This window comes from Esox lucius, chromosome 14, assembly GCF_011004845.1.
Source record: "Esox lucius isolate fEsoLuc1 chromosome 14, fEsoLuc1.pri, whole genome shotgun sequence".
In the NCBI taxonomy this organism is placed as follows: domain Eukaryota; kingdom Metazoa; phylum Chordata; class Actinopteri; order Esociformes; family Esocidae; genus Esox; species Esox lucius.
In genome coordinates this window covers 27,170,869-27,187,176 of record NC_047582.1, presented here as the reverse complement: position 1 = coordinate 27,187,176, position 16,308 = coordinate 27,170,869, and the positions used below count along the sequence as shown (strand labels likewise).

General features: G+C 43.5%; 1 protein-coding gene across 4 annotated transcripts; it reads right to left on the bottom strand.

The window, feature by feature from the left end:
* Positions 1-2,697: 2,697 nt before the first annotated feature.
* On the bottom strand, positions 2,698-14,143 carry rnf165a (ring finger protein 165a). 4 transcript variants are annotated; one of them, XM_020053492.3, is made up of 10 exons: positions 13,950-14,142; positions 12,586-12,782; positions 10,611-10,657; positions 5,997-6,303; positions 5,603-5,728; positions 5,200-5,332; positions 4,906-5,010; positions 4,610-4,705; positions 4,068-4,171; positions 2,698-3,846 (listed from the first exon to the last, which is right to left on the bottom strand). In XM_020053492.3, exons 3-10 carry the CDS (start codon positions 10,630-10,632, stop codon positions 3,729-3,731), a joined length of 1,011 nt encoding a protein of 336 aa, XP_019909051.1. In that variant the 5' UTR covers positions 10,633-10,657; positions 12,586-12,782; positions 13,950-14,142; the 3' UTR covers positions 2,698-3,728. The 4 variants fall into 4 exon arrangements, with proteins under 4 accessions (XP_019909051.1, XP_019909050.1, XP_010862745.1 ...); XM_020053491.3 differs by having other exon boundaries at positions 10,611-12,782; XM_010864443.5 differs by lacking the exons at positions 10,611-10,657; positions 12,586-12,782 and having other exon boundaries at positions 4,610-4,702; positions 13,950-14,143.
* Between the last annotated feature and the right edge of the window lie 2,165 nt (positions 14,144-16,308).

Here is a 16,308-nt window from a genome sequence, read left to right as displayed (position 1 = left end):
AAAAACATTGCGCAGTCACAGCTAAACAGCAGAGTTCTCATACGAAGATGGAGGCAGCCCTATCACTGGCACTTTTTGGGATATTTTCTCTTTCCTTCAGTTTTTGTTTTTCAGATGCAAGCAGCAGCAAAATTAATTATCTAATATTCTTTGTATATTTGCAAATATTTTCACTATATACTTCTATACCATTGAGAATATATTCAAACCTGAGAAAAAACATGCATTTTTAGTAAGGTTGTGCTTTAAGAAATCCTCTGTCTGTTCTTGCTTTCCCTAGAGAGAGGATTGTGATAGGAAACATTGGATGGGTTCTGGGTGGAGGGATGGATAGACAGTGAAATAATAACGAAAATAAACTGACGGAAAGGCAGGAAAAGATTACGAAATGATGGGAATAATTAGCGGTGTCTATGAACACAGTGAAACATGCTTCTGTCATCAGAAAGATTTCCACAAAGATTTGTAAAATATTCTCTTAATTTGAACAGGAGATAGATGTTTCAAGGGAATTACCAAACAAGATCAGGATTTGGAGTTTAACTAAGTAAAATAGGTAAACTAGAAACTGGCTATGTCCAAGTACTGCTCAAATGCTGCTTAATCCCATAAGGTGACCACAGATCTATTTGGCTAGGGAACGCAATATGATGCCGACCACACCATCTTGGAGTTCCCACACTCCATCAAGGGGACAATTGTTTAACCTAGCAGGTTGCTCAGTGGTTATCAAAAAAAGAGAAAGGTGATCGAGGTGGGAGAACAACATTGAACAGTCTCGAGATATACAGTTCAGGCTGTTTATGAAGCAAGACCTCCACATAAATATGTACTCAGTTCAGGCAGGATGGCTTTTGGAAAAATCTCTTGACACTAGAAGCGAGGCACTTGTTGGGCTCAAAACTACATGTTTGTCTGGAAAAGAGGGTAGAAGGAGATATATCCCAGGAGAAAGAAAAAAAGGAACATGCTTTTTTTTTTTTTTTTTTTTTAAGATAATGATAAGATGGACGAGAGGCAGAGAGCTGGAAATGACAGAGTATGTAGCAATACGTATGTTATAATAATACATATAGGATCAGAACTGCGTTATGCCAGTGAGAGGGTTCCCAGGTTAAAAATAAGAGTGCAAAACGTGACAGGGAAACAATTACAAACAAAACAAAAAATAATCACTCCATTTGTCCACTACACCGCATAGGGGATCAGAGAAAATTGCATTGAATGGAATGTAACCAAGATGTCCACAGCACCACATGAGAAGAGCAGGCTGGACAGCTCAGCCCGGGACAGTAAACATAACACAGCCGACTCAGGGAGATCAAACAGCGGGGCGTTTAGTTTCATCAGGAAAAATACAACCGCATGCGAAGCATTCCCACTTAAAACAATGCAAAAATGAGGTAATCGTTTTTTTTAGTATTTTTTGTGTTATTTCTAAATAAATAAATTATGATTCAATTGCAAAAAAAAAAAAAAAAAAACTATATAAAATTAAATACGTACCCACAATATCTACAGTTAGTAATAAATTATGATTGTTAAATACTTAAGGCATCTCAACTGACAACACCCTGTGTAAACTATCAAAACTTTCCATAGAAAACTCCACTAAGGAGGAGGCAGTATCTACACTGGTAGTGCACAGGACAGTTGGGGTCCATCCCAGTCTGTCACAACTCATCCTTCAGTCCACAGGGCTCTAATCATTCAACAGAGTCCTCAAAGCACAGGTCAGGACAGTTGTTCATGCACATCGACACACACGCACGCACGCACACACACACACACACACACACACACACACACACACACACACACACACACACACACACACACACACACACACACACACACACACACACACACACACACACAGACAGACTGTAACGTAGCGACAGAACAAACGGAAAGAGCACAAAATATCCAAATTTAAAGAGTTGTTCGATTTTTCTTCATTTGTTTTATAACAAATGTGTTGTATTTTGGTCCATATTTTGCCCCCGCCCCCCCCCCCCCAGCCCTGTCCGTGTGCACTGAGCGGTCGCTACTGCCCCCGTCACACAACATTCTACATTGTTGTTCTAGCAATACAGCGTAGCAACCAGCATAGCAACCACGAGGGGAGATCTGTTACACAAAAACACACGTTTTACACACAAACTCCTCACTCGGTCCAAAACACTGCGTGTTTATATACCTAAATATACGGAAACCAACGCGAATGCAAATCCAAAGAAAGAGGTTGTTGCTATATCTATCATCACATGTGCTTGTTCTTTAGGCAATAAGGTAAACGTCACAATAGGATTCCATTTGCCACCAAAAAGGGACAAGATGAACACACGCTACAGGTCAGGGGCAGCCACTGACATCGTGCTCAGTTTTTTTTCTTCATTTGTTTGTTAGTGTTGAGAAAGATAGTCACAGCTCAGATTAACTACGTCATGCACAGACAACCCCCCCCTCCCCCACCCTCCATTTTTTATTTTTTATTTTAACACGACAGCCCAAGCCAACATTAAAACATGCATTTCACTACACTGCTCAGCCATAACAACTGCATCGGGATGGGATGACACAGAGTCACTGTTTCCAGGGCAGCTAACGCTCTTGCTTACCCAGAATGCCCCGTGCATCTCACTCAGTCACTGTAGTGCATGATGGGGGATGGGTCCAACTACATTTGTATAGTGATTTTTTTTTTGTCCTTATTTGGCTTTGTATTCTACACTCCCATTGACATTCTTTTTTAAAATTGCCCTTTTAACCTTGAAATAAAATTGAGCCCGCACTTCAAGTTCATCACGCACACTCACACGTTGGTTAAACACACTGAAACCCAGACACTGGGGGCGGAACACGCACGCTAACCCGCGCTGCTGTGGGTCAAGCAAAACCAGAACAATGCATTTGGTAAAACACTCACGAGCTTGTGCATTCACTCAAACACACACTGGGGCGGGCCGACGTGACAGCAGTGAAATAGTCATTATGTCGTGACACTGACAGCAGCATCAGTCCCAAGCAAATTTACAACTACTGTATTGCAAAAAGTACAAGCTGGGTGAGATCTGAACACTCAGTTAGTCCCCTTCTCCTAACAAAGCGAGAAGGCTTTGAAAACACCACTGTGTCGGATGTGTCTACGATTCTACCACAAATGATCAGTAGGCAAACATGGCGACAGGGCTTTTAAGGGGTTGATTAGCTTCCTGTTGTGGCAGAATAAGCAAGTTGTGTGTGTGTGTGTGTGTGTGTGTGTGTGTGTGTGTGTGTGTGTGTGTGTGTGTGGTCACCTGGCCAGTGGGGTTGTGTGTTTTTCACTCAGTACATTAATGTCATGGCTTTAAGAACATGCTACAAAGACACAGGAAACAGGACACACACCTGCCCCCCTACCTAAAACAACAGCAACGACACCCCACCTCCAGCAAGCAGCTAGTGAACCCTGTGAGTGCATATATAATATGTGTGTGTGTGTGTGTGTGTGTGCGTGTCTTTTTGCTGGGGATGTGCTTTTATTGAGAGAGAGAGAGACTCCAGTCTATGGTACAGTAAGGAATCCTGGGTTGGCTCAGTAAAGCGTGAGTCAGAGAAGGTGATGACGTCTGGAGACATTTGGCAAAGCACCCAAACACGGAGGGGCCGGGACTGTGTGTGGGGGAGCAGGAACCACGCCAGGGTGATTGACAGTAGCCGGTCCGTCAGGCTCCGCCCCTGGGCCATCAGCTGTCTGGGTTGAGCTGCGTCTCAATGTCCACGCGGCAGATCGGACACTTCCTGCTGGTCGCCAGCCACTGGTCCACGCAGCCCTGGTGGAAGAGGTGCATGCAGGGTAACCGCCTGGTCGGGCGGTATGGGACAGGGAGGGGGGTGGAAGGGGGAGAGTGAAGGGGTGGGTGTCAGTCACAGAGTTGTCAATACACAAACCGTAGGTGAAAAACAGAACAGAAGGCACATCACACTTAGCAAGCGTTTGGCAAGCACCCCAGGTCACTGAGAGAAACGGGCTCAGGTTCACCACCTTTGGGGGCCTGTCGGAGTGGTGACCTGGAAGTGGTTACCTGACATCCTCTGCCTCCTCAAGCATTGACAGGCAAATGGTACATTTCTCGTCCACGTCAGTTTCCTCGTCATCCTTGCCAATCTTCATATCCAGAGGCTTCCTCTGTGTGCCGATGGGGAGACATGGCCAGATTAGAACTCGAAAGGGCCGTCAGTGCTTAAAAAAATAACCCCCTCATTTAGAAATCTAATGAAAAAATGACTGGGGATGGTCAGAGGTCAGCATGTCTTGGGGGTGGGGGGTTGGGGGTCTCTGAACCTCTGCAACTTTCTGACTCAAAATTGTGTACGACTCATTCAGGCTTGCAGGTTTTCATCACATAAAAGCATAAAAGAGAACACTGCATTCCTAACAATTTAGTCCATAATTTATTTGATAAAATACATCACTTATAAAGTTGTAAAAAGCATAAAAGCAATAAAGCATCATTATTTCTGCTAATTCATTTTACAGAAGTTCATTAACAATGCGAATAACTTGAAGGCACTGTAGCTCCGCGGCGTGGGGGATATTTGCAACGCAGAAAGCTGCTTTCCTCACCTTCTTGTATTTGTGTGGGAAGGTGAATCTCTCTATGGTGGTCTGAACCGCTCCCCTACTGACACTCCCCAACCGGTCTTCAAGCTGTAACAGCTCCTAGGGCACAGGAGAGCAAGGCTTTAGACAGATAACTGCACTTCATCCTCTGCCACGACCAGTGGAAACCCATGACGACTGGATAGCAGTGACACACTTTGCCATTAAAGCCTAACCGATTAAAAACAAGCACAGCACGAGGGTGCGGCACAAGCGAGGACATCAACAATGACAGGACAGACGCAGAGACGGACATTTACCTCGTAGCTCTCTCGTACGGCGGAAGCGTGGCGTGAGGGGTTGAGGCCCTGCAGGGCCAGGAGGTGGAGCTGGGGGTACGGGTAGTTTCTGATATCATGCACAACCTGTCAAATGCGCATGAGGAGACACTTCAGTCATCGACAGTTCAACGGAACCAATGTTGGACAGCACTGGACTGAACATCTCATCACGTCCGTACAGACAGACAGATCCAATAACCGGTCAACATAGACAAAGGAGCAAAACAAAAAAAACCAGGGGCCAACTGGAACAAGCAACAGACACGAACGTACCACTTGTGCCGAGGTGGCGTTCCTGGGAAAGTGGTGCATTCTGGGGGATGCTGCCAAGTAATGCTGATAGTGCTGTGGAAGCTGCTGGAGCTGGTACTGATGGTGAGAGAGGCCAGCATCCACACTGAGGTCCCTGATGGACAGACAGACACATAAAGGAACATCAACACAAAGTAGGACTCATCCATGGCCATCTAAGGTTGGGATTATGAATGGGTTTGCATTACTAAATCTGTCCGTATGAGTAACTACTACCCCGGAACACTAAGCGCTCCCGACGTGCTCCCTACAGGCAGGTGGAGAGACACCTAAATCACCCATCAACACTAATGCCAGACAGATGGAGGGATAGAAGAATGACTTATCTCCCCGGCTCCCTGTTTCATTTCAAAGCGTGACTCACCAGTCTGTGCCCTCGGCCAGGTAGCGCGGCTGCTGGGTGATTGGTTGGGGAACGTGGAGGGGAGGGGAGTAGTCGTACGCCGAGCGAAGCCTGTGAGGATTCAGAGGAACGCGCTCCGGTGTTCGTCTGCACGGAGGAGACATTTACATACATTAGCATTGGAAATTGGAAGGGATGCAGTGTTCTCTTAGTCACACACTGTCTGCCCATCTGTGGGAATAGGCTTGTGCGTGTGTGTGTCTGTGTGGGTGTCTGTGAGAGAGACAAAGCATGCCTGTAATTGTTTGCACAACTGAGCAGTCAAGTGTGTATTTAAGTGAGCATGTCAAAGTGTGCGTGTGCACGCGCAAGTGTTAGAGAGCACGCCTCAGAGGACGTGTGTGTGGGTGAGTACCTGGAGTGAGGGAGGATCCGGCGGTGCTGCGCCTCCAGAAGCTGCTGCTGGATGAGGTATTGCTGGTGTAAGGCCTGAGGTAGGAACTGTGGCCCCGGGATGTCCTGGAACTGAGGGGGGGCCGGCAGGGCGGTCAGGGGTGGAGGGTGGTGTGGGGTTGGGGGCAGGTGAGGAGCCAGACCAGTCTGTGGGGCCTGGCTGGCATGACCCAGGGGGAACTCGGCTGAGATGGGCGCCTGGGGGGCGCCCAGGTGAAAGTGTCTGCACGAGGTAGCATGGCTGTGCTGATGCCTGGTAAAGTGTGCCCCTGCAGGAGACAAGCACACCTGATCAGGATTCAGCGAAAGTAAGCTCCAACCAGTCAGACAGGGATAACGGTCAGCCAATCAGACGATAGAGAGACACCAATCACATCCACACAAAAGAAGAAATAATGATCCACCAATCAGCCAGGATAGGTGAACACACTCACCCAATCAGACAGGACATCAGAGTAGACAGACCGAATAATCACACCAAAGCAGACACACAAACACCAGAGGTGATCATCAGGTAAAATTAGACACTCAAACAGCAGAGGGGATCATCAGGTAAAATCAGACACTCAAACAGCAAAGGGGATCATCAGGGAAAATCAGACACTCAAACAGCAAAGGGGATCATCAGGTAAAATCAGACACTCAAACAGTTTAGAGGATCATCAGGTAAAATCAGACATTCGAACAGCAGAGGGGATCATCAGGTAAAATCAGACACACCACATGACAGCGACACTGACAACACAATCACACAGAAAAACACATCAGAAACACAGATGAAGCAGGTATAGTCAGTCTGACAGACAGAACACAATGACAGACACAGTCAGAAAAAGACACTGAAACACCTAGAGATCACTTGCACCATCATACAGATCAGTCACACACAGAAAGAAACCAGAAAGAGTGACCTCACCCAGGAAGAGAGAACACAAAAGAGGCAAAAGAGCAGATGGGGAACACAGACAGTGACCCCAACGGAGCAACCTTTAACCCCTTGAACCCAACTGCCCTGTCATATCTTGCCGTTCTATAGGGTCAGCTGGGAGGAAAGGGGTTCGTTGGGCACTAATGATTGCCCATTAGTTTGACAAGGACATAAATCTCTGCCTCTGAAAATATCCATTAGGTTTGATTTCAAGTTTCAATGTGGACTTGGGTTGAAGTGGGTGGGTGTAGAAAATTGTGTTTTTAATGGGACCTGAAAAAAAGATGAATGTTTATAATCATACACATTTTAATATACCTGCCACACTGATCTTTTGCTAGAATATTTGTCCAATTACTAAATAAAAGATAAGTATAAGGCTACCTGTTTGAGCTGTAACTGTATTATAAACATTGGACCTCTTAGCACTAGACCCATCAGTGTCTCCCATTAGGGTCCCTGGCATTATAGGATCCAGACCCATTGGTTTCTCCCATTAGGGTTCCCGGCCTTATAGGATCAAGGCCAATCGGTCTCTTCCATTAGGGTCTCTGACATTATAGGTTCAAGACCCATTGGCCTCTCCCATTAGGGTCCCTGGCATTTTAGGATCAAGACCCACTGGGCTCTCCCATTAGGGCCCCTGGCATTACAGGATCCAGCACTGGATTCACCAGCTACTGGGGCCTCCTCTCCATGACTTATTTAATCTGACCTGATCTGATTGGACGGGTCAGGTGAACCCAACTTGGCAGAAACAAATCCTCAATTAGCTTTTACCAGTCTAGTTCTCTGAGACATTTTTGAAGGAAAGGACACATGTAAAGGGAAAGCCTACACCACCTCAATCTGAGGTGAGCTGCTGCTGATAATTCCTATATACCACCCCCCGGAGTTAGGACCTCCCCTCGAAATGCCTGTTTATGGAAGGAGGAGCAGTGAGAAGCCCTGGTCAACCTGCTGAATCAGCATGCTGCTGGGTTGCAGCCAAACAATCAATATCCATTACACCCGGAGGAGGGGTTTGTGGGGAGGGAGGAAGGCAGCTGCTCCCTGGGCCCCGTTTTAACCCCCCAGCTGTCTGAGCTAGGGAACAGACACCAAGGCATGGGGGGTTGGGATGGCGCTGACACGCAGCCCTTATGCGAAAAGCACAGACCCACCGACTGTGGCAATGAATGGCCAGGCGCCGCCAACAGACATCTTTAGTGCCAGTTCATTCAGCAGGCTGCATGTGCACTGACTGCTTTCTGTGATAATAAGCAATACTACTGAACTCCACAAATGATAAAGAGTGGCTTGTAAAACATCTATGTAATGTAGTTCTAATTTGATGCAGAGAGGGGTGTAATAATTATGCTCACTTTACCAAAGGGAATTACAGCACCTCTGTAATGACTATGATAAGCAGAGGTGTAATTGATACCACATTCCATAATGTTTAGTACATGGTTAAATCCCACTGAGTAAAAAAAATTGCACTAATTAACATGAATTGATACAGTGGTTGGGAAATTTAATTACAACCTAGAGGGTCTTTCGGGTCACCATACTTAGGTCATCAATCTTTCTTCCTCTACATCATAGCCTATTTCAAACCAGTCCTAATGCTGCATTCACACTGTGGACGAAAATGCCGTAAAACCTGCGGGCATTGCATAAAAGAAAACAAGACAGCTGGCGACGCAAAAGCAACGACCGTATGCATTGCTATGGTGATATCCGCAAACAGCTGTATTCCACGTTGTTAGGCTACACTGTAGGCTATTAAAAAATAAATTACTGCGCAGTGTGTATCAATTTTTTAGGACACCTACTGTTCATTTATAAATAATATATTGCTAGATGACTAGCATTAAAATAATTATTTAACTCCCTCAACAAAAAAAATAACTCGCAGGATCCAACGAGAGGTGACAGTTTCGGCTTGGATTTTTGTTCCTTACTAGGTAATGCCTTGAGACACGAAAGACCGTGAACCTCAGAGCCATAATAACAATGATGTTGGCCTGCTGAGCAAGTAGAGCACAAAATAATGCTGATTTCTGGATTTGGAAGACCAGAGGATGCTGTGAAGGCATTTTCAGTCCTTTCTGAGTGCGCCACGTCACTGATGTGCAAATATAGAAGTTATCCCATAAAATATTTTAACCCAATAAAAAATACAGTTATCCCCTTAACAAGGGGCTATTACACAGAATAAAAATAACTCATGAATAAATGTGGTCATAACGTATTTTAGATTTAGATGCATAACAAGACATCAGGGTGGAAACTGCCAGCGAATAATGACTATAACCATGATCAGACCATAAATGGCCAATAACATAAAATTGCATATATAAACGGCCTTATTCTGCACATATTCTTGCCCTCAGTCTCAGCAGCATAATCTCTACGGTAGACTGTCGGTCTGCCCACACCTCAGTGCTATATTAGGTCTGTAAATCTCCTAGACTGGTGCATATCCGAGCTCTCAGCCCCTCCAGAGCTGCACAGTAGGAACGCGCACACAGCCAGCCCCTCCCCCACGGTGTGGCTGCGGCATGGCTCACCATGTTTGACTGACAGGCCTGTAGCCCTGCCCACCCATGACTGCAGCAGTCTGACGTCCGACCCGGCTGCCACTGCAGCTTTATAATCGCCGCTACTACTCTCCCCACCGTAATCCTCATCTACACCACACACTCCGTTCCCTCGGCATCTGAGCATCCCATTACTTAACAATGCACGAATAGGGGGACGCGGTAATGTGTAGGCAAAGCAGTGCAGTAGGTATCAACCAATCCTGAAAGATTTAGTAGGTACATAGGCCTATCTGATGTAATAGTATGTAATGTAACCAAGTGCAGTGGTTAGTGGGAAATAGGTTTGAGGAGGGGAAGCTGATAAACACAGTTTGCTTTGCATATAAATAACCCAGCGTACCAAACGATTCATAAATCATGGATATAGGCGTCCTGAGTCTCATAAAAAGTATATGAAGACACTGCTCTCATATTAATCATTGAGGTTTGTGTATTATTTCATCCCATTATTTGAATGCAGCTGTCTGCATGGAACACCAAAATAGGGTTGAATAATTTATGTCATTGATTGGCCAATATGACCTTGTAAGTGTTTGAAGAATGATGCGCTGACAATAGCCTTTACCTGGGTAGAGAGGCTATAAACCTCAGCCAGACCTCTCAGCTTTCTTAATAAAAACACTAGTCATAGTATGCCTCAACTCAACAACATGAGATGGGGCATGAAATGAGGGCAGGCATCATTGGCCATGAAAAGTGCCCTGTACTGTCATTGGCCAGAGGAAAACAAAACTGAACCAAAGGAAGCCTATATTTACATTATCAGACAAATAATCTAGCAATACAGAGCATACCTCTTTTTTTGTTCAAATGCTTTGCCATGTTCATATCACATATTTAGGTTATTGGATTTCATAACTGTGTAAGTGTCAAAGCAGACTGGTTAAAAAGAGCAAAGAGGTCAGACATGGCAGGTAACTGAAGTACTTGTGTGATAGATCTACACAACCATAATTGGGTTGATGAAATGTTTTTAAACAAATGTTGTACCCAACTCAAATATAGTTTAATTCAATGTGCTTTCCCCCCCCAAAAATGGATGCTATTTAATCTAGCTCACCTGAACAATTGTGCCATTCCATAATAAACCAAGGGAAAGTTATGCATCCAAGTGCATGTATGTTAAGGTCATGTTTTCACTTGTTTGTGGCGATGGATTGTTGTCAATGTAAACCTGCTAGATTTGAGATATAAGATATATAGTTATATAAAGCATTATAAATTTATTTTTTAAAACAGTTTAACAGCTACGTAAGGGAATCGCCATGGAATGACTGGTGTTATGTTTGTCAAGACTCAACAACACCATAGTAAACAACACCGGCATGACCTCCATTGCATTTTGATCAGTGTTTTATGTTGTGTGTCATGCAGAGGGACTTCAAGGTGCATATCGAGCCTCCTAACAAAACTCCAAAATCTCCCGTCCCGGACATTTTCTGAAAGACACTAATTCAAGACTGATTATTTTGCAAAGGATTCAAAGCGAAAATTCCCCAGTTGCGTGTGGGACATTGTCATAATGCCTAATAACACTTTCGGAAACTTGATTACGACAAAGAAAAAGACTCCACGAAAACCGAGACTGGCGGAAAAAGGGATGAAAGGAGGTTTTGGCCCGCTATCACTATCACTATCACTACAGTACACAACCAATGTGTCACAGCTGAAAATAGTCAAATACAGATGGAATGTATATTGATTGGGGAGTGGGTGGGTGGGTGGGTGACTGCCTCATTCAGACATTAATCCATGCCTCCCATGTCTCAGTATTTCCACAGCAAGACAGAGAGATTTAGCGGTCCCTAATCCTATGATTGGGACTCTGGAGAGAGCAGCACCTTGAAGTGCCTCCGCGAGAGAGCAGAGAGATGGGAGCACAGAGATATAGAGGGGAGAGGGACCCGCCTCGGTGATGGCACGTGGGGGGAGGAAATACACACACATGGAAATCAGCAAAAAGCACACTGAAGGTTAGGAAAAATACTAGAAGTCTTTATTGGAAAATATTAGTATGTGTGGCACTGTGTGATAATAGTAATAATAATGTAACTTCATGCAAATAAAAGACCAAAAGGCAAGGCCCAACCATGCTCTGTAGGGTTAACAGAACAGAAGCAGCATCCAATGAGTAGATGTGTATGCTACAGCACATTTCAGTACAGCAGGGACATCTCTACACAAAGATTACATTGGAATCTGCTGTTCAATGTGAAAACATAAAGAATAAAAAAATGACCATGCATTAGGTTCTAGTACAAGAACATAAGGTAGAGAAACCAAAAACCAAAGAATAAAGACATTTTGATTCTAGAAGGAGTTCTACAGCAGTGCGGGATATACACATCCCTGTAAAATGGATAGCATTCTGTGGAGGTGGAGAGACTGGGGAGATTGGCATGACAGTGGATCACAAAGGGAATTTTAAACAGCGAGTCAAGTCTCGCCGATTCACTGTGACCAACTAAATGGATTCATTCAATTAAAGGAGACAAAGGCCTGTATACACGGACAGATTATTGCTGGCCATTGAGCCACTAGAACAGGTACAGTGGACCATTGAAAGTGGCCTTTTCAGTTTGGAAAATAAAGGCATGCAAATTAGAATGCAGATTTATTGCAGCCAGTAACTGTCCAATTGGTTAATTGTGATTAGGATGGTAGCGTTTGGGAGGGGGAATGAGTGAGATTTATGTTTCAAACAGGCTAGCAGGTCCAACTGACAAATGCAAGGTGGTAAAACGCACCTTTGATTAAAGGGGGGGGGGGGTGACTGGAGACAGCTATCCACAAGTTCGATCAAGCCTGGCTATAATCGAATTGGGGGCCAAGGGGTCAAAATGTATCCACTTTACAGAAATTTACAGCAGAATCTAGTCTATCCACACTGAATGAGAAAATCACAATGACATTTTATAGTAATAAGACTAACTCTACAATGGGTTATTTACTAAAGAGCAACATGACAGTTTAAATAAAGACAAACTGTTTTCTAGAGAAGGTGTTATTCTTTAGTCTGTTACACAGAAGGATACGGTATGAGTGGGAGAACTCTGTTTTAATGCCAATGTCGTCTTCAGATGAAAAGAGGAAATGAGGAAGAAGGGGTCACAATACAGCTAGATGCAGAGAACAGGCAGAGGCTACGGCAGACAGCAGCAGATGATCGTTAGCTACACAATGGAGGGGGACAAAGGTCTGAGAAATGCGGAATGTAGCGCCAGCCTCGATACTATGGAACAGGAAAAAAGAACACAAATAAAAGCACAATGAAATCATTGGTGCTACTGCATGTCTTTTTTAAAAAAATGAACGTTCATATTATTATTACATAATCAGCACAGATAGCCTTTTGCTGCATATGGAGGATGTCATTTTGGTCAATTTGGGTAAGATGTTTTTTGCAATCAAGTAAAACAAAAGGCGGTCAATTGTGCTTATGTTTTCCTTAAAAATTTTAATGCGGTTTGAGAAAAGAGAACATTTCCAAAAACTACGGGATAGTGTTTTGGACCGTGCTACGGTCCAAAAGAAAAAGCGTCATAGAGACTGCAGTGCATTTTAACCCACAAACTCATATTGCCACATCTTCAGTTGTTCTAGGGATTAGATAGCATAATGAAAAAATATTTATAAATCAGGGATTTTAGCGAGCTGACAAAAGTACAACCTCAACCAATAACATCGAATGTTACCTAGTACAAAGAAGATCAAGATATCGAAGTTAACACCACACAATGTGTTCAAGAATCCAGGCTCCCCCAAACCAATAGTACATACGGCTAAGGGTAAACAATTGATGTCACTGATGTCATGTTCGCTAACCAGCTGCTTGGTCAGATTAAAAACAAATCAGCCAGCTGTTAAGATATTGGTCGACCAACGCGCAGAATATAAATGTACTGTTACTTTGACTACAACGGAATTGGCGAAACGACATCGCTAACGTTACAACGTTTATATAAAAAAAAAATACTGTATTGTACAGAGTGTACTCGCGCGTCAGTCACCAAAATATCAGCCTAGGCTGATCAGATAAACTATCTAGCTATGTTAACGCAAGCTAGCTACCATTTTGCTTACTTAGCATTTGAATTTGACAATTGCAGACCAGGACGAACGATAACACATGAACGTTACACTTTCGTTAGATATTTAACTGTATTAGGTATACGTTTCGCTATTTCGCTTAATACGGTTCGATTAGAAACATTATCTAAAGCCAACTCGAGTTTAATTCGAACGAACGCAGCTAGCTGTCTGGCTAAGCAGCTAGTTTTCTGGACAGTTAGCATTATTGCTTGGCCATTGCAGATAGAGCTTGCTAAATATAATATGTACATAATAAAGGAACGGGGAAAAACAACCAAAAGTGTATAGAATAAATAAATAACTTTACCTCTATTTCTTACAGAGCCAAATACAGGAAGAACCAAATATCCGACATGTACTAACACCATCCTGGGTCCTTTGTTGTATCACTAGCCTGTGAGACAGATGGTCCATGGAAATGGTCCCTTCCAATCCCTGCACATTCAAACAGGACAAGCTTCTCAGCTGCCTCGCAGACAAAGACAGAATGAACCAATCAATGAACACCTCTGTTAGGAAGCCTCTTCCTGTGGCACTCGGAGCAGCCAATCAGGTTAGCGACGAGTCTTTAGTGAATCACAAAGAGGTGGAGATGTCAGTCTTCCCAACGCCTACTCAAGTCTATCATGCTCAGATCCAGTGTTGAATATCATTGCGCTTATTTAAAGCTTCCTGTTAAAATGTATTATTTTTCTATAGGCACTCCAGGACATATATAGTTCAAGCAAATAGTAAGACTGACAAAAGGATACATATTCCTATCATTTTTACTGGTCTTTACTCTCCAGTCAGCACCACCAGAATTAAGACAGGAGCTGAGCAGTACTGACATGCTGACAGATGGAGAAGGAAGGTAAAGGGGGCCACAAAACCAGCCCCATATGTCATTCTCTGCCCAGTGGAAACCCTTGGGCTGCCTAGACTACCTAACACAACCATTGTAATAGCCTTTAGATTGCCTCACACAAAGGACCCAGAGCTCAATTATTGCACACCAGGCTGTCTATTGTCTGTCTAGGCTTTCATGGAGGCCATGCTCCAGCCACTGATAGGACCTGATGCTATACACTGATTCTTTACTTTGAATTCTGGCTGACTGATCTGACTGATATCAGATCTCAACTAACAAACCAATTCTTCATTTAGTGGAAACACCAGTCATTAAATATGAGAACAGGGCTAGACCACTCTTATGAACTGTTCCCCAAATAATCCAGACACCAGTTGAGTGACAGATATGGTTGAATGTGTGTAGTACAAAATAGCTCTACACTTATCTTAAACTCCTAATATTTCTGCACATGGGTTTACAATAGCGTTTATTTTTTTGAGACAAGGAAGCACATGTAAGATTTGTTGATTATTGTGTGTAGCCTAAATCATTGAGAAATTATTTGGAGATTTAGTGCAAACCACTAAGGCCTTCAGCAGGCATTAGTCATTGCAGGTGAACTACATTTTCATTACAGCATTCCATTCAGTATGGGCCTTCATTGCAATACACACACAAATTCCCTTCCAATAGTCTAACACAGTGAAAACTTAAACTACAAGGCAGGAGTCAAGGAGATGTTGCCATGCAAAGTTATAATAACCCTAGATTGTTGGCCAGTGAACAGCCACCTGAATAACCCAGTGTATATCCGCAAGTACAGGGCCATCTGGTGGTAAAGAGTGTAATCAACAATCACAGGCAAATATTGATTAATTTGAGCAGCTGTCAGTGAATTTCACTGAACTACACTTACTAAAATCCACAATATGCAAATCATTCAGAGCTTGCTAAAATACAAGGACAGAATCCTTTATTTTCTAGGCTAGTAAAACATCCATTACCAATTATTTTGCTCACCAATGAACAGAAGACCGTGGGAATTAGCATGCAGCTGAAACGTTGGCCGCAGGATGAGTAGATGACAGAAGGGCTCGAGGACTGAGGTTAGGACAAGCAGATCCGCAGATCCGCAGCTCTCCCTTGGTTTCTTGTCACACATCCCTTACTGGCAGGTGCCTCTGCCTGACCTTTGACCCCATCCCTCTGTGAGTGGTCATATTGTTCTAAGACAGAATGAGTAGTCTAGACAGCCTTGGCCATAGGGCAGAAGGGAACAATGAATGATTGCCGTGAACCCCCCAAAAAGTGTTGTGGAAACTCACTGACACACACATTATAATGCACACCCTTAGACATGCGTGTTGGTTATTGATAGACACTTTCAAGCACAAAGTCAATAAGCTGCATTTACACAGACAGCCCAAATCAGATGTCGTCCCCAATAATTACAATAACCTTTTAACCAATCAGCTCAGAGAAATATCTTATGTGAAAAGATCAGAAGGGATTGGTTGTAAGGTAGATGAACGTAAAAACAAATCCATACTTGGCAGCCTGTGTAACAGACATAATGAATCAGAAGCCAGTCAGATGTAAAGCAGAAATACCTCTTGTACCTCTGATCACCTGAATATTATTGACATCCCAGGAATAAATATAAAAAAGACAGTATTTAAATAATACTCTATTTTATTTTGTTTTAAAATAGTTTTCTTTTTGTTCTACAGACATATTACAGGAAGTCAGGGTCTTGCAGAAGCAACAAAATATTAACACAAATTTCTTGTTTATTTAAAATACTGACAGTAAAATAAATGAAAACAAACAGAAG

What these genes read in the sequence shown, in the direction of transcription:
- rnf165a (XM_010864442.5), bottom strand. Translation starts at nt 14,010, where the DNA reads ATGGTGTTAGTACATGTCGGATATTTGGTTCTTCCTGTATTTGGCTCT. An exon ending in CGGATCCTCCCTCACTCCAG is followed by an intron (nt 5,729 to 5,996) that starts GTACTCACCCAC and finishes TCCTCCGTGCAG; the next exon opens with ACGAACACCGGAGCGCGTTC. An exon ending in TCCCACACAAATACAAGAAG is followed by an intron (nt 4,172 to 4,609) that starts GTGAGGAAAGCA and finishes ATCGGCACACAG; the next exon opens with AGGAAGCCTCTGGATATGAA.